The following is a 22,472-nucleotide window of genomic DNA, read 5'->3' as shown; positions in this document are numbered from 1 at the left end:
TCCAAGTCACTGACTGAAATGTTACTTGAGTAAAAGTCTTAAAGTATCTGAAACTTCCTGTACTTAAGTATGGAAATTACTGTAAAAATGGATGTACTCAAGTAATGTAATGAAAAGTACAAGTAAAAAGTAAAACAAAGCAAATGCAGTTTGAATGACATTTTTTATATTTTGGTAAACTTGTCAAATACACTTAAAATAATGTACCCAACCAAGTGCAGGCAAAATTAAACCTGCTAATAGATATACCTGCAGGCATTATTTAGTTAAGAAAATTAGGTGCTTTACCTATAGCACAAGGTTAACTTAACCTGCTTTACAACTGAACCAGCTTCTTAGTAAACCCTCCAGGACAGAAAATACAAAGTTTTTGTAAGCCTTAAGTTTTCCCTTCAAGTAAGGTCAGTGCTGAAAATGAGAAAAATAAATAGTACAGAAAATGCGGCCAACATGAAGAAAAAGAGCTGTTACGATTACTCTACTTCACAAATCAGTGAATCAGTCAATGCTACAGTCAGTAGGTGGTGCACACAACTGGTCATTATGCAAAAGAAAAAAAGAATTGGGAGGGAAATGCAGCTTATTGGCATCTGTAAACCTGGTTTTGAACTTGCATGCCTTTCCTATATTCGTTAAATTTAGTCTAAATTGCTATCGCTATGGCTTCTGTCCCCCTTGAACAGAGGAGTCTAGGTAGCCTGCTACAGTCAACATTAGGCCTAAGCTAAATACACCACGTATGGAACTGAAACAATGCCAAACAAAGTTCATTTATGCTCAACGTTTCACAATACAGTAGTGCCTAGTGACCAAGCTATAGTTACTGAAACAGGAGGATTATAACCATTTCATAAGACGTTACCTCGATGTGTTTCTTCAAGTTGGACGGGGAGTTTTTGTAAGATAGAATTTCCACATCTTCGGGCAGGAATAACATAAACTGCATGCGGTACGACGAATCTTTAACACCCACGAAAGAGTATATTGAGTTTAAATAAGGCCATGGGCTCTCATCACCAGCTGGTGGTTCCCCTGGAGCCGTGTCCGACGTAGTTGCAGTCGTTGTGGTCTCCGTCTCCTCCTCCATGCGGCTGCTGCTGATTGCGAGACTTGCTTTGTGTTTAATGGGAGAAGCGAAACAGGTGGATCCTATTGGAGGTGATGAACAAGCCCAGGCAAGCAGGCTACCGACTTTGTTCGGTAGCCTGCTTGCTACTTGCTAATCAGTAGGTGGGGTCAAAACACTTTGTTTCTCTCTCTCGCTTTTTTGTAACGAGTAACTAAACCACACATTGAAAATGTATCGGAGTAAAAGTACACAATTAAGTTCGGAAATATAGTGAAGTAAAAGTGAAAGTCATCAAAAATTTTCATACTCGAGGAAAGTATGAAGTACTCCAAAATATACTTAAGTAAAGTAGTGAAGTATTTTTACTTCGTTACTATACAACACTGTTTCTGATCAGTTTAGAACCTAAATTACCAAACAGAAGGCAACAATTACTGTTGGACTTTCCATCTGATAGCAACATTTTCAAATATCTGAACTATTGTTCATTTCATGCGATGAAAGAAGAAAAACTTTAATGTGGACGATTCAGAAGAGCTGGAGAAAGCTTTCCCAGAAACTCAAAGCTTTATTTTCACTGCTGTAAATCAGGAAACACAGCAGTTTGTGTTAAAGCCTCTGATTTACGGCCCGTTTCTGTGTGGCTGGACGATAAAACCGAAACGGTTCTGATTCTCAAGCCTGGCTCACATTCACTGCTTTCCCTCCAATTCAATAAACCCGCTTTACGAGACCCAGTTCATCCTTTTACCATATTAAAAAGTCATTTTTATTTTATTTATCCATCAGGCTGAAGTTTTAATGACCAGGGGAGAAAAAGCACACAGAGCTCAGCTTCACTTCGAAAGTCTTCGGTTCATTTTGATACACAAAAATAGAATCGTAGTTTCTTCAGCAGTGAACACAGAATTATTTGATTTATTTGATTTTTATTGTTTCATGACTTCAGAGTAAAGAATTCAATGGGAATTTTGTTTGATTATTTTCAAATAATTAGGAATAATTTATTAACCTTTTTTCAGGTTCATAAATGAGGTTCATAAAACCTGAAAAAAGTCAAGCTTTCAGACTTTAATTAGGACTATGAATCAACTCTAAGACTTTTATCACAACACAAAGGAACAAAACAAATAGATTTTTTTTTCAGAGGACCAAAACTGTACAGTTTCTCACAGTCAACCCAATTTAAACTTACCCAGAATAGCTTGATAGCTAGCATGTATTAGCAGCTTGTTAGCCTACAGAAGATTTCTGCTAGGAGCTTAAACATTTACCTGACAGAAAAAAACCTAGATTGTTTCTGTATTTAGGGATTCTTAAATAAAATAACTGAGAATGACTTTCTGTGGAATGACATGGGACAGAAAGTGGAAGAAAATAAAAACATTAAATCATATCAGAGGTGTTTTGATTAACAGGCTCCCATGTACGAGTTGTCCCTGAACGCATCTCAGGAGGTCAGCTGTTAGGACTTCCTGTTGCCTGACAGGGAATTTTACAAACTGCAACAGGATTTGGACCTGCAGCAGTCCAAATCCTGTTGCAGGATTTGGACTTTTAGACTTAGTTGGGACGTTTCTGCTAATAACAGAAGCATTCAGCAGATCCTTAATAATCCATAAATGTTATTTCATGGAAATAAAATATGAAAATGTTTCTGTTAAACTTTCCAGAAACTTTTGAACTTTGTCCATATGAGTGGTGGCTCTGATTCTCCTCCTCGGTTTCTAAAATCCAATTAGCTGGCTTGTTGTTGTGAGATCATCAGATATGAAGGAAAGCCGGGAGGTTTCCACGTCTAATCGCTGTGAGATCTGAAGCTCCAGCAGCAAAAGGCTCAGAAATTAATCTGCAGGGTCACTTTTCAGACACTTGTATAAACACAGAGTCAGCGGCTTTCTGTGTCCAACCAGAATGACCTCTGACCTCCCAGAAACAAAGATCCCTTTAGCTTTAGGATGCTAACGTCTCTGCCAGCTCGTACGGTTGTAGATTTTATTTGGATTTTCATAAAGTAAAAACCGTTTCAGTGAAACGGCATCAGCTGTGAAGAAAAATCACGGATTGAAAAAATCGACTTTCAGTTTGTGGACGGCTGAAACGAATTATTAATGGATCCATAACTTCAACCAAAAAGATGAAAACATGAAATAAAAACATGAATCACAAACTGAGCATCAGGAATGAGAACTCTGCAGAACAACAGGAAACAAAAAGCTAAACAGCAACGGAGTTCAGATCAGATTAGGTTTTATGTTTATTTTAAATAAATTTTTGTTTCTTTTAGCTGAAGTGCAGCAGCAGGTTTAGGGTTTCATGTTTTCTTTGCGCTGCGCGCTGAGCTGCACAAATTGCTCATTTCCTCCCGTTCTTTAAAGCAGATCAGTTCCACATTGTTCAGATTTTTCATCTTTTAAGATCCATTTAGGCAATTTAACACATTCACTTGGAGTTAAGTTTTCACTTTAACCTTTGGAGTGAAAACATTGTTTAGTTTAGTAAAAAAAAAAAACTCTGACTTTTGCATATTATTTCACTTTAAAACACTTTAGTTTGCTTTGACTCTCTGAAGGGTTTTACTCCTGAGGAGCTGCGTCACATTCTGACTTCAATCCGTTTGTTTTTCTCTCATCACTTTTCTGATTTGTTTGAAGATGAAATATTACAGAACTAAAGTTTCAACCGACAGCAAGAAAAGAACCAAAAACTTTGTGTGGAGGAGCAGAAGGATCTGACAGGAGCTACTGGACCTGAAAGGCTCATAGAGCCGGGAAGGTGATGAAGGACAAGAGACTCAATAAACCAAACCTGAAAGGAGAAACGACAGGAAAACAGGAACAGAAAGGAAAAGAGATTATGATGACTGACTGTGAGAGACGACGAATTTCTGATTTATTGGGCGGCAGAGTTGGAAGAAACTAAAGACTGACCGAACCTGGAGCAAGAAAACCAAAAGAAAGACGAAAATATGATGAAAATTAGACAGTTTGTGGTTCTTATTCCAGTACAGACCAACTACAGACCAGCTACAGACTGACTACGGACCAGTTACAGACCAACTACAGGGTGACTACAGACAGACTATAGACCAACTACAGACCAGCTACAGACTGACTACGGACCAGTTACAGACCAGCTACAGACTGACTACGGACCAGTTACAGACCAACTACAGACCAGTTACAGACCAACTACAGGGTGACTACAGACCAACTACAGGGTGACTACAGACCAGTTACAGACCAACTACAGACCAGTTACAGACCAACTACAGGGTGACTACAGACAGACTATAGACCAACTACAGACAGACTACAGACCAGTTACAGACCAACTACAGACCAGTTACAGACCAACTACAGGGTGACTACAGACAGACTATAGACCAACTACAGGATGACTACAGACAGACTATAGACCAACTACAGGATGACTACAGACAGACTACAGACCAGCTACAGACTGACTACGGACCAGTTACAGACCAACTACAGGGTGACTACAGACAGACTATAGACCAACTACAGGATGACTACAGACCAGCTACAGACTGACTACAGGGTGTTTGTGGTGAAAAGTTCCCTGAATAGAAACAGAAAAGCTTTACTGAGATCAGATACTCACTTAGAATGATATATTATTAATATTAGTAGTAATAATAATAATATAATATACCGCAGTTTCTCTGACGTGATTTCTAATTGCTTTTTAGGATGCATTTCAGTGGCTTTCCGCTGCAGCGTCTGAATGTACCGGTAGTGTGGCTGATTAAGGTACCAGTTTTTCATTTTACCTTGTATGGCTTTATTATTGTCGGCAGACACTTTATTGTCATTTTGGGTATTACAGATATATATATATATTTTTTTTTTCTTTTTTTCTTTTTTTTCTCTCCTGATATTGACAGTGTTGGTTCTGTGGTAGTGGTGCTTAAGTAGAGAGCCTAATTGCTGTATTTTTTGGGAGTGCTTAGAGGGTGAGAGCATAATAGTTCCACTGTAGGCACATCGTGGGACCTGGCTGGATATTTCCAGCTGTGAATAAGGATCAAGTTCCCGGTGCGATGGCTGAGGAACTTCAGGAACTTCGTGCTCGAGTCCAGCAGTTGGAGGCCGAAAGGAGCCACCTGCAGGAGGAGAGGGATTCTGCACTAGCAAATTCAAATCAGCAGGATGATGTACAAGCTGGCCCGAGTACAAGTGGATCGCCGATGAACAATGGGACAGCTGACTGCATAATCTACCTGCCAAGGGAGAGAAAGTGTCCAAGCTTTAGAGGAACTCATGGTGTTGGGGTGGAGTAGTGGATAGAAGAGGTTCGCACCAGCATGCGAGTCCGCCATGTTGGACCCACAGATCAGGCTGCTTTCATTTTTGACCATTGTCGTGGAAAAAAACTCTTTCCAAGCACTGTTCAGGTAAAATCACTCAATCAGGTTTATTCATGAATTGCGCACAACTCAGAGAGCTCACAGGACAGTCAATAATGAAGCAAGTCTGAACGGAAAGCTCTGCCAGGCAGAGCCAACACATGAGTTTTGTACAAAGGGATAAAGGATCCAAAGCAGGGAAACAGACTGGTTCCCATGCAGCTGGGAAAAACAACGTCCAACCTTGTGCATGTAACCCAAACAGCGAAAACCTGGTGGGAATATACAGAACTTAGAATAAACATATAGCAATACAACTAGCAGGTGTAACCTAATTGTAATTTTTCCACATCACCATCTTGAAGGTGAAGCTCGAGATGAGATTAAATATAGATCGTCAGCTGAACGTGAGAATCCAGAAACTGTTTTCACCATTTTAAAAGAACAGTCTCATTACAGGAGGACTTCTTTTCACAGAGACAGTTAGATGTTGAATCTTTGCAGGAATTCTCTCATTCATTGTTTTGCTTGATGGACAAAGTTAAATCTAATTCTCCCCATGCCATGGCAAATGCAGACATCTTACTTCGTGATCAATTTATTCAAAATGTTAGTAATTCTGACCTGCGTAGAGAGCTGAAACGTTATGCTCGTGATAATCCGAGGTATACATTACTGGAGGTTAGAGCTGAGGCCATTATATGGGAGCGTGAAGGTGGGGTGGAAAGTAAAAGTAGTGTTGGCCCCTCTTTTTGTGCTGTACAGGGTGCCAGTGGGTCCCCTTCACTAATTGACTCTCCCTCCAGTTCTGTTGCCTCTCAGCTTGCTACTCTTACTGCATTTGTACAAAAACAGCAGGAACAGCTGGATCAGATTACTCAATCCCTTGCAGCTATGCAGCAGTCTCCTGTGGCTAGGCCTCCCAGTGCTAGTAGTGTGATTTGTCACAAGTGTCAGCAACCAGGCCACATTGCCCGGTATTGTGCCGCTCGTGGCCGTTTTGCATGTGGTGCCCCTCAGGTCCAAGCCACCACTAGTTCTCAGGTGCAGGAAAACTAACTCCCCCTAGTGTTAGGAGCTGGACATTAGGAGGGGGTGGTTCAGGCTCAGTGGGTCCCCAAGTAGATGAGGTGAAGGAATGTTTAATTGCACCTTGCCCCCAAGTTACTGTAAAACTATCTGGAGTTCCAGTCCAGTGTATCCAGGACACTGGTTCTATGGTTTCTACCATTTCAGAAAGCTTCTTTAAAAGGCATTTCCCAGATAAGTTAAAGATATGCCATTGGTTAGAGTTGAGAGCTGCAAATGGTTTGAGTATTCCTTATTTGGGTTAGCCTGATATTGAGGTGTGTGGGGTGGTAATCCCCTGAAGAGGGATCCTTGTTGTTAGGGACCCTCCAGGTCAGGCCAGTTTACCTCGGATACCAGGTATAATTGGGATGAATATAATAAAGGCCTTCTATCTTCAGCTATTTGACCATTATGGCCCTGATTTGTTTAAACTCCCTTCTGTTTTGGGGGCCTCCACTTCCTGGCTTCCTGCAGTTCAGTTATGTCACCAGGCTGAGGTTCAAAAAGGCCATATTCAAACCAGTGTTGCAAAGCTTCGTGGTAGAAGACCTGTTGTAGTCCCTGCAGGCACGACTAAATTTATACCTGCCCCTTGTTCGGCCATACTAGCACAGGCTGGGGCAGCATTAATTGAGCCTATAGATGTGACGTTTGGCTTACCTGAGGGTTTGTTAGTATCTCCTTCCCTTTGGCAGGTTTTTCAGGGCGCTGTTTATGTTCCTGTGGTGAATGTAGGGGTGTGTACAGTCACACTAAGACCCCGTTGTGCTCTGGGTGTTGTGTCTCCCGTAGAAGTGGTCAGCTTACCGTCAGAGTTGCAGGAAGTTCCATGTGTACAGGAGCAAGTTGTGGCTGCAGTCAGGTCCCATACTGCTGAGACTGGTTCGGTTGGAGAGAAGATAACATCAGTTAATCTCTCTACGCTGGATAGAGAAGAGCAGCATAAAGTGAGAACCTTGTTGCTGAAGTACGAGTCTGTGTTCTCTGCCTTTTAGAATAGAATAGAATTACTTTATTCATCCCAGCAGGGAAATTATTTTTGATGGCGACCTTGATGTTACCAACTTAATCAAGAATAACATCCCATTGTTAGACAATGTTCCTGTGCGGCAGAGGTACCGGCGTATCCCTCCATCTGAATATGAGGCAGTTAAGTCTCATATTAACCAGCTGCTGGCAACCCAGGTTATCCGAGAGAGCAGTAGCCCTTATGCATCGCCAATTGTCCTGGTCTGAAAGAAGGATGGCAGTCTTCACCTTTGTGTGGACTACAGACAGCTCAATAAAAAGACCAGAAAGGATGCTTTCCCACTGCCTCGAATAGAAGAAACATTGGACTCCCTATCGGGTTGACAACATGGACCTCGCTTGTGGCTATAACCAGGTTCCAGTTGCAGAGAATGATTCCCCAAAAACAGCCTTCTGCACGTCATTTGGCCTCTTTGAATTGCCATTCGCGTTGTGCAATGCACCAGGAACTTTTCAACAGTTGATGGAGAGGATGTTTGGGGCTCAGCATGGTCAGTCACTCTTGTTATACCTGGATGATATTGTTGTGTTCTCTTCCAGTGTTGATCAGCACCTGGCACGGCTGGAAGTGGTGTTAAGTCGCCTGAAACAAGAGGGATTGAAGGTCAAGTTGGAAAAATATGACTTCTTTAAGAAAGCAGGTTCAGTACCTGGGACATCCTATCTCAGAGGATGAGCTGTGGTCATTCCTGTGGTTTGCCAATTATTGTTGGAGGTTTGTATAGGGATTCCCTCAACTGGCTGGCCCGCTTCATCGTCTTGTTTCAGAACAGGAAGAGGAGGCACTCTGCCTGGACACAGCCGATGTGTTGAAGACTCTGAAAAGAGTCAACCCACGGAAGGCCCCAGGCCCCGACAACATAATATTCCTTTATTTAATCAGGTAAACCCCGTTGAGATCTAGATCTCATTTTCAAGAGGGACCTTGAAAATGAGAACACCTGGGCGGGTGTTCAGGGAATGCGCAGATCAGCTGGCTGGTGTCGTAACAGACATTTTTAACACCTCACTGGACCAAGCCACAGTGCCAGCCTGTCTCAAAACTGCCTCCATCATTCCGGTGCCAAAGAAACCTCAAGTCACCTCTTTCAACGATTACCGGCCTGTGGCACTGACTCCCATCATGATGAAGTGCTTTGAAAGGCTGGTAAAAGAACACATCGTCTCCAGACTCCCCTCCACATTCGACCCGTTCCAGTTTGCCTACCGCCGAAACCGCTCCACTGAGGACGCCATCTCCTCCACCCTACACCTGAGCCTGGCTCACCTGGAGGAGAAGAACACTCATGTGCGGATGTTGTTCCTGGACTTCAGCTCAGCGTTCAACACAATCATCCCACAGCATCTGGCAGGAAAACTGGGACAACTGGGCTTCAGCACCCCCCTGCGAAACTGGCTGCTAGACTTCCTCACCAACAGACCTCAGTCAGTCCGGATCGGACAACACACCTCCGATGTCATCACCCTCAGCACAGGCTCCCCTCAGGGCTGCGTCCTGAGCCCTCTGCTGTTCACTCTGATGACACACGACTGCGCCCCCAGGTTCGCCAACAACCACATCGTGAAGTTCGCGGACGACACAACGGTGGTGGGCCTCATCAGAGACGACAACGACCTGGACTACAGAGAGGAGGTGGAGCAGCTGGTGGACTGGTGCAGAGACAACAGCCTGATCCTGAACGTTGACAAGACGAAGGAGATGATTGTCGACTTCAGGAAGAACCGGCCCAGCCACGCTCCACTGCTCATCAACAGCTCGGCTGTGGAGGTGGTCAGCAGCACCAAATTCCTGGGGGTGCACATCACTAACGACCTCACCTGGACTGTGAACATCACGTCTCTGGTCAAGAGGGCACAGAAACGTTTGTATTTCCTGCGGAGGATGAGAAGAGCACACCTGCCCCCGCCCATCCTCAAGACGTTCAACAGAAGCACCATAGAGAGCATTCTGACCAGCTGCCTCTCTGTGTGGTGTGGAGGCTGCAGCGCCTCCGACTGGAAGAACGTGAGGAGAGTGGTGCAGACAGCAGAAAGGATCATCGGGGCCCCCCTTCCCTCCATTCAGGACATTTCATCCCAGCGCTGCCTGTCCCGAGGCCGAAACATCATCAGTGACCCCTCACACCCCCACCATGGACTGTTCTCCCTGCTGCCCTCTGGAAAGAGGTTCCGCAGCATCCGGTGCAGGTCCACCTGGTTCCGAAACAGTTTTTTCCCACTTGCCATCAGACTGCTGAATTCTTAACTGGACTGCACTTAAAAACTGGTCTCCACTTCATACCTTGCACATGTACAGAGCTAAATAACTCCTATTTTACTGTCAGTCCTGCACTTTATATTTTATATTTATATTCATATTTTATACTGTATTTTATTTTATTCTGGAGTAACCTCACAACATTGGAACCTCAAAACATTGTCCTGAGCCGTATGCAACGAAATTTCGTTCTGTATTCACCCTGTGCATGCAAAATGACAATAAAGTCAGTCTAAGTCTAACATGCTGGGCCAAAGACGTGTCGAGGACGAGGGAAATTATTGGGAGGAGTGTGGTCAGAAGACTGTGAAAGGAGCTTCCAGGAGCTCAAGGCCAAGCTTGTAAGTGCTCCCACTCTTGCTTTTGCTGATTTTTCACTGCCTTTTATTTTAGAGGTCAATGCCAGCCACTGTGGGCTGGGAGCCGTGTTGTCTCAGGAGCAGAGTGGCCGAGTACGACCAATTGCATATGCCAGTTGCAGTTTGCATGCTGCTGAGAAAAGTTATAGCTCCATGAAACTTGAGATGTTGGCCATGAAGTGTCATTATTTACTGAATGACACTTTAATTTATTAAATGATTAAAATCTGAAAATTTTCTGATCCTTTAATTGAAGTCTTTCTGTAGCTTTTTGATCCATCTGATGGCTTTTAGAGATTTTTGGTTCCTTTTCTGGAAATCAGAGTAATAACCAGTCCGTTAGTTTCTGTGTTTTTCCTTTTCTCTCTTTTCGTCTTCAGAGGAAATCAAGGCTGATGAAAACGTTATTATAGCTGCTGCTTTATTCAAAGCGTGTTAAAAATCCACAGCCTGTTTCTGTTGGTCTGCTTCTCTTCTGTTTCAAATGATGAAATGTTTCAGACGGTTCACATTATGGAGGGATTCGTTCCTTCTAACTAAATATGGATGGTTTTATTGTTAAAACATTATATATAAATGTTAAATAAATATATAAACGGTGTCTAGCTTTGCAAACATATGGACAGACATTATTGCTGCCTGTAGAATTATGAATATAAAGTCTGATTATTGTTGGTTTTAAGCAAAAAACAAAAATCCTGTAAAGTAAAAATTAATTTCAATCGGTGATTTTTATGGCACTATGCTGCCATCTTGTGGAGAAAACGGGTAAAACACTCCAGTTAAATATTCCTCCTGTTCATATTAATGCGCAGAAACTGATGAACATTTTCCTCTATATTAATGTACTGTGTAATGTGTATTAATCACTGGGATAATTTGAATTCATGGGAAATGTAGAAGCCATTGAAACCGGATGTGATGATTTTCCAGGCCTGCATGAGAACAAGAAGAGCCTGATATTATTCATATCTTATGTTTTACAGGAAGAAACATGTAACTCAGAAACTGTCAGGTGTTGGATCCAGAACGAAAAAATAATTGTTATGCTACTTTTTATGCTTTGCATAATTTTTTTTACAAGTATAAACTCCATTTTGTATTTTTTCTGCTATTTAAAATAAATATTCTTCATGTTGATACTTCATTCATTCAATATCATGACTTTGTTTCAGATTAGCGATGCGCTGAAAGGAGGAAGCGCAGCCAAGCTGAATAACTGTTTTAAACGGGATCACATTAAATTTACTTTATTCTGACGGAAGATGGTTTAAGAAGTTCGCCAACAGACCAGATTAAAGGTTTTTATTTTTAGTTAAAATCAACATAAAAACAACAGGAGATTAAGAAAAAAATTAAATTATGTATTTATTATTTATCACATATTATCAAACAACTAAAGGACAAAATAAATAAGTTGTGTAAATAGGTTTTGTAAGATTTGCGTAAAGTTGAATTAAAAACCATAATGCGTGGCATTTCCGGTTTAGTTATCTTCAAAGTAAAAGTTTATTCAATTAAGATTGTTTCGAGTCAATAATAACTTAATTGACCGTCCACCACAGTATAAAGTTAATAAATATTAAGCTTACATTTATCTGCAAATAGGTTAATATTATAGTAGATGAATGGATTGTTCTTTCCCATATGGAGCTAATAATGCCAATTAAATAAAAATCAATCATGGGGTTTTGTTTCTTTTTTAAACCATCCATATAAAAGTAAATACTCCTTAAATTAATTCATTAATTTATTATAATTTCATGGGAGTTCCGTTGTAGAATCTGGACTCAAAGAAAAAAGTATAAAGTTAGCTTCTAAGTAGGACAGGCATTGACTAGCACAAGACAAACATATTTAAAATTTATGAAATGAGCTTGAACACAAATTGTTCGCAGAGTTCGGTACTTTGAATGTAGCTATAAAAATAATTTGCAACAATACTATTCTTTTTGTAAATTGTTTGCAAAGACTCACTAATAAATGTGTTATCCCTAGAAGGAAATGAATTATAACTTACACAATCAATTTTCTCCAGAGTTGTTAATGCTGATGCCTGTGACTGAGGCTCTTGTTGCATAAAAATCACATGAAGAAGAAATATAGCAAGAAACAACTGCAAGAGCTACAGTTTTTTTTTTTAGGCCTTCATCATCCTGGGCCAAAGTCTTTTTATGACTTTAGCCCAGAGCTACATGTGGTTCCATACAGTCAATCCTAACAAGTTCCACTGACTTTAACTGGTTTTATTTTGACAAACAATCGTGTCAACCAGATGAAGTCACACTGCGGTCTTTTATTTTGAAGAACCCTCCCGGAAGCGCTCAGTTTGTGCCTCGTCTGCAGCTTGCTGGTTCCTCCATAGAGAACTCGGAAGATGGCGGCGCTTCGGGTCGTGGCGCTCTCCGGGACTGGGAGAGCTCTCCTCATTACGGGGAATCCTCTCAAGACTTCCAAGGTAGATCGATAGATGGGCCTAATATCAGCCTTTCTGAAGGTCGGATGTTTTAAAGAGTGTTTTCATTATAAAGTTATGCTTGTCAGGCGTCCTCCCAGCGAACCATCATTAGCTCACCGGCTAGCGGCGGACTGGCAGACAAGGTCACTTGTCTTCCCCCGGATTTCAGGCTGTCTTATTGGGCTGACTCTTTTTATTTGTGGTGCTTAGTCAGTCAGAAGTTAAAATAATGGGGGCTGTGTTTGTAGTTTTTTGTCTAAATGTCGCAAAGCAGCTGTTCCTACCGTTAGTCAAGGCAGCCAGAGTCGTGTCGGACTGTTAGCACATGCAGGTCTGGACTGGAACAGATTCCTCCTAAAAACAGGAGCATAAATCCATCAGGAGACAAATCTTCTGCTCCGTGTGTCCGCAGAAGCTGCCGGTGTGTTTGTTTCAGTTCAGATAAAGGCCACTATCTGCCTCTGGAGCTTAAAAACAGCGGCTTTCAGGGGTTAGAGCTAACGAGTTAGCATCGGAAAGGCTGATAAGAACTTCCGGTGGAGAAGAAGCCGGTTCCTGCGGGATTATTATTGTTCGATATGAATATTACTGAGATACATCTCCCCGTGTGTCTCAGGGGATTGTTTGTGTCTCTTAAATCTATCAACCAAAGTAGTTTTTTTTGTTTGTAAAATGTATTATTTTGATTTGAGAACTAATGTTATGAGCCGCAAAGATCCATCCTGGTCATAACCAGCCATCATCTTAATAATCGCTTCTAAAATCGGATTAATTTGTATGTGGAGGCTGGCTGGAGGTGAGGGTCAGAGGTCATGTGCTGTTCTCCTGTCCGGTTATAAAACACTGAAGGTCGGTTTCATAAGGAACCCAGAGGGAAACTGACAGATTGACCTAAATCAGCCTTTAGATTATTCTACATCAGAGGTGAACAACTTTACAGTGAAGCTTAGATCTTTATTTATCCTCCTTCTCTGAACTGTTCAGAGACACAACTACAGAACCACCATTTCATCACTGCTTTTATGTTTTACAGTGAAGAAGAATATAAAACTTTAGCAAAAAAACAACAACAAAGTGGCCTGATAAGAAAAATAAATAAAAAATATTGCTGGTCCTTCTAGGATATTTTGCAATGGAAATTGAATGTAATTGTTCCGTAATAAACTGAAAAACGGCTAAAATCTGCATATGTTCTGTCTATATTTAAAACCTCTTCAGTTCAGTCTGAAGCTGCATTATGATGGCAACTTGTTGCGATAAATATCATCTTTAGTCACTTTGAAAGATAAACGTGTTTAATTCTTATCAAGTTCAGATCAAGTTTCAATTCTAATGTTTCTCCCAAAAGTTTCAATATCATCATTTAACCAGAGGAAAATCTATCATAACTCTAAAATAGTAAACATTATTACAGCTGTTGGTAAAAGGTTTCATTGATTGTTGTCCATGTTTTACACATTTTAATAATTTCTACCTGGATTATAATTATAACACAACAAACGGGCTCTTTGCACTACGGCGCTGACGTCACATCCGCATGAGTGAAATGCGGCTTTCTTGTTTCCAGTTTGAGTTACCATAACAACTAGAAAAGACAAAGTCGTATTTCAAACACTAATAAAGAAATACTATGCACATTGTTGTCTTCCCTGCGACAGACTGACCCGTCCAGGTGACCCGTCCAGGTGACCCCGCCTCTCGCCCGGAACGTTAGCTGGAGAGGCAGCAGCTCCTCCTGACCCCACCGGGGACAAGGGTGTTAGAAAATGATGGATGGATTATTGTCTTCCTAACATAATGGGCTTTTAAGTTTTCATGGATTGCTCAGCGATAATGAATTAAGAAGACGGTGGCTTGTAAATATCCGTCGCTCCCAGTTAAAGCTAACGCCGCACAGCAACGTTCGCAGCCTTCACTTCACTCCGGATCAACTTCTCCAGCCTAAAACTACCGGGGGCAGACGGATGGGAAATGAAGGAGCCTTCTGTGTTATTTCCATGGAACCATTTCTGTATTCAACCGAGAAACTGATCCGCCTGTACACACCGCTGTAAACACCGTCCTCTTTGAGCTCGTCACAAGAAGCATGCAAAAGTAATAAAGCGAAGTAACACGGAGACCTTAAGGAACACGGTCATATTTTTCTAAAAGCAACAACTCTGAACCTGAACCGTCAGCTGAACTAGAACTCCGACACCAGAGCTGCTCTACTGTTAAGCTATGGGCTTGTTGTTCCTCAGGCTTCAGAAGCAAAAAGCCTGAATGTAAAATTCCCGTTACTTGGTCTCTGACACTAACGACAATAAATGTACATAATATACTTGAAAACAAGGTAAAAACATTGTCCGTTAGAATGGATGAAAAATGTTTAGATACTTAAATAGCACATTTTTACAAGACAAATATCTGAGAATATTGCCTACTAGCATAAGCTAAAGCTAATGTTAGCCACAAAGTTTAAAGAAAGTAAAACTCACCTTCATATCTGTGTATAAGGAGGCGAACATCTTAAAACCTTTCTCCAGCTTATTGTTGGGGCTTCAGATCGATGTTCATCACTAATTGTTACCTTGGACAAACACCGAGTGTAAAACGCCATTTTCAATAGACTGGAAACGACCGTGCCGCTTTTCCCAGAACACGGAAGCTGAGCTGCAAAGAGCCCAATAGGTCGTAGTTTTCCTTGTTTCTGAATATAAAATGTGTGTGTGAATCTGTTATTTTTCTCTCTTTAGGCCAACATGTCTTTCACCAGTCTGTTGGGTAAGAAGAAGGTTGCCTTGACAACGCTGGGCGTGGTTGCCAGCGGCGGCGCGGGGCTTGCTCTGATGCTCCACCAATCAGTGAAGGCGTCTGAGCTGGAGCTCCACCCCCCATCGTACCCCTGGAGCCACTCGGGGCTGCTGTCCTCACTGGACCACGGCAGGCGAGTCATTGACCGATCGATTGATTGATTGATCGTTATCCATATAAAACCAACAGTCAGAGCAGAAATGAAACCAAAACTGAACAGAATATAAACATTTTGCATTTAAGATAAAAAACCTTTTGTGTAATTTTGTTTCACAGGAAACTCCTGTAGCTTTGGTTTTAAATCTCCTTTGCTTTTTCAATATTAACCACTTTATCTAAAAACAGTCAGCAAATGTTTCTAATATTGTGTAAAAAATGCTTAAGTGAAAAATCAGCAGAATGAGCCTTTATGTATCTGATTAATATCCAGAATAATCAATAGATTAATTGATAACTAAAATAATCAGACGTAGATATTGATATATTACAGATGCACCAATCTGATGTTAATATCTGATATTGATAAAAAATATTGTAGATCAGATATCAGTGTTAATATTCCTGATCTATAAGTGTAGATCTATTTAGTCTAGTTCTATGCTTTATTTATTTTGCATGATTATAAATAGTTGCACTTTCTGAACCATTTGAAGGTTTGTTGGTTCATTTTTATGTTTGTTAGAGCCTATTAAGAATTAGATGAATTTACTTTTTGTTAAACTATTAATGTTCCAGGTCCAAGATTATGCGCCTGGTGGTTCTGTTGTTGGTTTGTTGTGCTCAGACCTCGTCAGTCAGCCTCCTGCAGTGGTTGATCTGATTGTTTGGTGAAGGAGTGAAACTGTTTCTCTACCACAGAATTAACGTTTATATTTCTATTTTTTGTATGAAGTCAACTCGGAAAAGATTTCTGTTTTTTTATTCAATTTTTTTACCCCTCCAGGGGGTCTTTTGTGGGCTCTAGTGTCCCTTATATGACAGTAGGCTGACAGGAAGGGGGTAAGGAGAGGGGGGAAGACATGCGGCAAATGTCGCCAGGTCTGGGAGTCGAACCCGCGACGGCCGCGTCAAGGACTCAAGGCCTCCAAACGTGGGTCGCGTAACCACTACGCCACCACGGCACGCCCAAGATTTCTGTTATTTTTATAAGTAAATAAAAAACTCATTTTGAAACCAGAAAACTCTCCACGAATGCTTTTTATTTTGAGTGAATCGAAAACCTCCTCCTGAGAAACTACGCTGGCACTTTTTGTTTTGTGGACTTTATTATGATACCACAACGTTTGACCAGGAAAGAGCCTGTTGTTTCTGCTCTCATCCTGAGTGTTTCTGATTGGCTGCAGCATTCGCCGTGGTTACCAGGTGTATAAGCAGGTGTGCTCAGCCTGCCACAGCATGGAGTACATGGCCTTCAGGAACCTGGTGGGGGTGTCGCACACCGAGGACGAGGTCAAGGCCATCGCCGAAGAGGTGAGGCCACAGCAGCAGCCGGCTCCTCCTGCCACCAGGGGGCAGCGCCGGCTCATGTAGCTCCATTCACCGTGCAGGTGGAGGTGGTGGACGGCCCTGATGAGAGCGGTGAGATGTTCACCAGGCCAGGAAAGCTTTCGGACTATTTCCCCAAGCCGTACCCAAACCCCGAGGCCGCCCGGGCCGCCAACAACGGGGCGCTGCCCCCCGACCTCAGCTACATCGTCAACGCCAGGTACTTCCTCCAACACTCACTGAAACCATCAGCCGCTAATATCAGCTCTGCTTATCAGATAGTTATTGATTGAAAGGCCTATATTGAGGCCTTTCAGTCCAGCTGAAAGCCTCATCTAGGCAATAAAATGTTTATTTTTAAAAAGGAATTGATGTTTATTGGGACAGTCAAACTGAGCATTTTAGTCCTGCATTCATTTAAAATTTTTAACGGTTGAATTTATTTTAAAGTGTGATGGTCTCTCAGGCTCCTGTTCTGATTCTCTGTCAGCTGATCCTCCGTTTCTTAGTCATTTCTGAATCGTCTCTCAGGAAGAACCCTGAAAAGATTTTACTGTTGTAGATAAAACAACAGATATTCACACATGAAGCAACACTAAGCTGCTATGAAGAAAAAACAAACAAATAATGATAAATACAGAAGAATTAAAGACGTGAGAAATGATCTGTTAAATCTGATTGTCTGTCCATTTTTTAATCAATCTGATTAATTCACAGCATCCCTGTCATTAATCAGATTAACCATTTAATTGGTTGCAGTAATTTTTCTAATATTGTATAAAATTAGCTTAAGTGGTGAAATGAAGAATCTGCAGAAAGTGCCAATATTTTTTAATCTGATTAATTGTCAGAATAATTGTTTGCTAAGCTAATGGCTAGCTGCAGCACTGATAGACATGCTGGCTGTTTGTGCGGCGCCCCCTACAGGCACGGCGGAGAGGACTACATCTTCAGCCTGCTGACGGGTTACTGCGAGCCGCCTGCAGGCGTCTCGCTGAGAGAAGGACTCTACTACAACCCCTACTTCCCCGGCCAGGCCATCGGCATGGCGCCGCCCCTCTACAACGAGATCCTGGAGTACGAGGACGGTAGGTGGCGCACGATTGGCCACCGCGATGCAGGAGGCCGCGTCTGATTGGCTGTGTCTGGTTGCAGGAACCCCGGCCACCATGAGCCAGGTGGCCAAAGACGTTTGTACCTTCCTGAGGTGGGCGGCCGAGCCGGAGCACGACCAGCGCAAACGCATGGGCCTGAAGGTAGGCAGAGGGCTACCTTCCACCTGGATAAACACCACAAACATTTTACTAACATTAAGACACAAACAAAATCAAAACACAAAATTCAAATTCTAACATTTTACTAACATTAGAAACAGAACATTGCTGAATACTTTAAAAGACAAAATTAAAACTAAATTTCAGTGATTTCAAAGATTATTTAAAAATAAATTATCTTCACTTAGAGTATAAATTCCCCAATTTCATCAATTCAGTATTATTTGATTATCTGTTGCAGATTTTTAAGGTTCTTTTTAATTAGGAGTTCATGTATTTACAGAAAGCAACATGTTCAGTGAAATAACTGCAGCTGTGTTTGTTAGTTTGAGGCAGCGGTGATGCAAAAGCAACCGTATCCGTAGCAACAGAGACCGGTCTGATATCACAGCTTTTCTAATGGAGGACAACCATCACTGAACATTGATGTGAAGTTTAGATTCCATGGAAAGGCAGAAGGCGGCTGCCTGCTGCTCTCATCACAGCATCCACGCTTAAAATTAAATCTGCTCTGAAACGACATCAGAGTTTCAGCTTTATTCTGAAATACCTGCAGTTTATCCAGACGTTCCTAGAATAACTCGACCAAACAGAACAACAAAATTCAACCTGATGATCTAAAGACTGTAGAACCAAAGTTCTTCTGTCCAGAGAAAGAAAATGAGCATTAGTCCAGATCTTATCATAACGTTCCCGACGTTTTATTGTAGAGTTCCCGACGTTTTATTGTAGAGTTCCCGACGTTTTACCGTGACTTTCTCAACTTTCTATTGTAGCGTTTGTGACGTTTTATCGTAGGTTTGTGACGTTTTATTGTAACAGTCCTGACGTTTTCTCGTAGCGTTCATGATGTTTTATTGTAACAGTCCTGACGTTTTCTCGTAGCGTTCATGATGTTTTATTGTAACAGTCCTGACGTTTTCTCGTAGCGTTCATGATGTTTTATTGTAACAGTCCTGACGTTTTCTCGTAGCGTTCATGATGTTTTATTGTAACAGTCCTGACGTTTTCTCGTAGCGTTCATGATGTTTTATTGTAACAGTCCTGACGTTTTCTCGTAGCGTTCATGATGTTTTATTGTAACAGTCCTGACGTTTTCTCGTAGCGTTCATGATGTTTTATTGTAACAGTCCTGACGTTTTCTCGTAGCGTTCATGATGTTTTATTGTAACAGTCCTGACGTTTTCTCGTAGCGTTCATGATGTTTTATTGTAACAGTCCTGACGTTTTCTCGTAGCGTTCATGATGTTTTATTGTAACAGTCCTGACGTTTTCTCGTAGCGTTCATGATGTTTTATTGTAACAGTCCTGACGTTTTCTCGTAGCGTTCATGATGTTTTATTGTAACAGCGCTGACGTTTTCTCGTAACGTTCGTGACGTTTGTCCCGCCAGCTGCTGATGGGCTCTGCCATCCTCATCCCTCTGGTCTACTACTTGAAGCGACACCGATGGATGGTGCTGAAGAGCAGGAAAATCGCCTACAGGCCTCCTAAGTAACGGAAAACAAGCGCACCCAGACCTGAACAAGAGAAGGGTGTGTTCAAAAGCCCTACAGAGCTTATCACCCTAACTCTGCCCCTCAGGGGGCAACTGATAAACACACGGCATGTTTTCAGACATATATACGATGATTTCAGTCAAAAATGCCTTTTTTTCAACCAGTTGTCAATGAAAACCTGTGATAGTTGCTTTCTGAGTGTTCTTGAACGCACCCTGCTCAGAGTTTATTGACTTCCACCGCCTCCAGCAGCAGCAGCGGCGGCTACATGCTGTCTGAGTTGCATTATCTCTGTAAGATACTCCATGCTGACGCTCATCTCTGGGTCGGCCTTAGGCTTCACAACGTTCTGTGTCTGTAAATTCATTGTTTGTCTTCAGAAAGTCTGACATAAACTGTTTTACTGTACAAAATAAATTCTTCTAAATGAATCTGTCTGGTTGGAAGTTTCTGTTCTGCAGCAGTTCTGGCTCTGTAAGGTGCAACTGACTGCTTAATCCAACCCTGGATAAATCCAGAAAAGTGGGCGTGGCTACGCAATGTGGGCTTGGCTACGCTCTGAGGGGCATGAAGAACTGGTTCCTTAAAAACTTTATCGCTGTATTTAGTGACTTTAATCAGAAAATAAACAACAAATGACAAATCTAGTGACTTTTCTGTTCCACTTCCTGTCCTGGAGGGGGCGCTGCTGGGCGTAACAAACCTAAATGCCGCTGAGCGACCCAGAGGTCACGTTAACGGAATATTTGACCGGTTATTTTTTTAAACGACGGGAAAATTTGAAGCCCGTCGGTCATTTTGGTAGGTTATAATTCACACCCTTTACTGGTGCACATGCGCAGACATTACAGCCTTTATGCAAAGTGTTTATTATTAACAATCAATTAATAAAAGAATCTTTTCTGAATATCATCTCATGGACGCTGAACTAAAGGCGTCTTTCGGACCGGGATCCGACCGCGTGTTTACGGGTTACGGACCGGACGCTTTGGAGCTTCTGGGTCAGAAGCTCATTCCAAACTTTTGGTTAAAATGGCGTTTAATTCAAGTCTTCATTACATGCAGAACAGAGAAAAATAAAGAGTTTTCAACGTTGTGTTAATCCATTTATAGTCTAAACAGAGGAGCTGGCAGTTTATCTTGACAGACCAAGTCAAGTTAACATAGAAACTCCTACTTTCACATTTCTTCCATTAAGTTTGTTTGTTTCTGCTTGAATTTGTTTGCAGGATGTCAGTCGTGTCCCAGAGCTGGTCCCTCCATCATAAACTCCAGTGGCAGTTTATGACTCCATAAACCTTAAACTAAGTTGAGTTTAACTCAAACCTAAAGGAGTTACGGTTGAGTTAAAGGATTTAGACTCAACCCTAACTCCTTTAGGTTTGAGTCAGGGCAGCGTGGCGCTTCTGTCTTTATGTCCACAGCAGCCAATGAACAGAGGTTTCCTGGCAGCACGAGACGGAGCATCATCACGCTTCGAGATGATTTTGCTACAGAAGGTCCGGCTCTTCTTTCTGTACCATGAAAGAAAGTGATCAGACAGTCTGTTTACTTTGCTGAGGTTATTTTCACCCCTTCAGGGGCCCAAACGGGGCCGACCAGCTCTCTCCCCAAAGCGTGACTCCACCACCTCCTGCTGACGTAGCAGCCGTTTTGGGCCGTGGTTCCGTCCATCTGGACCATCCAGGGTGGCTCAGCATTCATCACTGTTTGAAAATGAGTCTTGATGCTCGTCTGGATCCCTGACTGACCTGGTCAGTGGCCCAACAGTCGGTTTATGTGTCACATCAAGCCACTGGAGGAGCCGACAGCTTCGGGTTGGTGGGACTCCAGAACCAGCAGCTTCACTGTTTGCTGCTTTGTAAAGGCATTTCAGCAGCTGCTCTCTGAACCCCGTGAATGTATAACAGAAACTTTCCTCATTGTTCCTTCATCGGAATCGGCCACAAATCTCTTCAGAGTACAATGATCACGCTTCAGTGTTCGTTAAATATCTAATGTTTTCATTCCTTGTCCACTGCGCTGACGGGTCAGCAGAGACCTTTTCTCTTTCACATATTGCTTGAAGCCTGATTGATAATGTGGAACATCCTTCTTCAGTATGTTTCCTTTAGTTGAGCTCACCTAATGAACTAATCAGATGAATCACAGAGATCCAAAGAGTCCTGAGACACAAAACCATCTATGAGTTTGATGGAACAAACATTAAATCTTTATCACACTTGAATCCAATTTGCATAATAATTTGGAACCTGGTGTTCGACCAAAGCTGTGAGAACTGAACATCACTGAACACCATCCCCACTGTACGGCGGTGGCAGCATCATGCTCTGGGCTGCTTCTCTCCAGCAGGGAAGTTGGTCAAAGTTGATGGAAGATGGATGGAGTCACATTCAGGACGAAGTTGGAGAAAACCTGTTGGAGTCGAAGCCTGGAGAATGAAAGTGAAAACTTTTGTAAACCATTTTTGCTTTGGACTTTGAATTCCAGTCAAATATTTCTGGTTCTGGTTCAAGGGTGTGAAAACCTTTGTAAGCCACTGAAACTCATCTGGTCCATTTCAGCCAACATGGAGAGAAACTCAGGCCAGGCAGGAAGGCGGCAGGCTGGGATTTGACCCGACAACCTGCCAGCCTGTGAGGCAGCAAGCAGGAGTCCAGCTTTACAAACCGATTATGTCTGTAAAAAACATTCCCACCGACCGGTTGGGTTCCTCTGCTTTTCACCGCAGCCAGTTTTTAATGTTCAGGTTATGCAATCCCAGACTAAAATAGACAAATGCCCCAAATGCCCCGAGGCGTCTCCTTTG

At 42.2% G+C, this 22,472-nt stretch overlaps 1 protein-coding gene and 1 long non-coding RNA gene across 2 annotated transcripts; one reads left to right on the top strand and one right to left on the bottom strand.

The window, feature by feature from the left end:
• Nucleotides 1-4,937: 4,937 nt before the first annotated feature.
• Nucleotides 4,938-14,311, bottom strand: LOC114135865 (uncharacterized). The gene is made up of 2 exons (XR_003593673.1): nucleotides 12,897-14,311; nucleotides 4,938-7,388 (listed from the first exon to the last, which is right to left on the bottom strand). It is a non-coding gene; the product is annotated as an uncharacterized LOC114135865 (long non-coding RNA).
• cyc1 (cytochrome c-1) lies at nucleotides 12,458-20,094 on the top strand. Its single transcript, XM_028003520.1, has 7 exons — nucleotides 12,458-12,612; nucleotides 15,348-15,538; nucleotides 16,749-16,875; nucleotides 16,953-17,110; nucleotides 17,818-17,978; nucleotides 18,046-18,146; nucleotides 19,558-20,094. The coding sequence occupies exons 1-7, from the start codon at nucleotides 12,532-12,534 to the stop codon at nucleotides 19,660-19,662; spliced, it is 924 nt and encodes a 307-aa protein (XP_027859321.1). The 5' UTR covers nucleotides 12,458-12,531; the 3' UTR covers nucleotides 19,663-20,094.
• Nucleotides 20,095-22,472: the final 2,378 nt, after the last annotated feature.

Source organism: Xiphophorus couchianus, chromosome 20 (genome assembly GCF_001444195.1).
Source record: "Xiphophorus couchianus chromosome 20, X_couchianus-1.0, whole genome shotgun sequence".
In the NCBI taxonomy this organism is placed as follows: Eukaryota; Metazoa; Chordata; class Actinopteri; order Cyprinodontiformes; family Poeciliidae; genus Xiphophorus; species Xiphophorus couchianus.
Note: the sequence above shows the minus strand (reverse complement) of the source record. Positions and strands in the feature narration are given on the sequence as shown.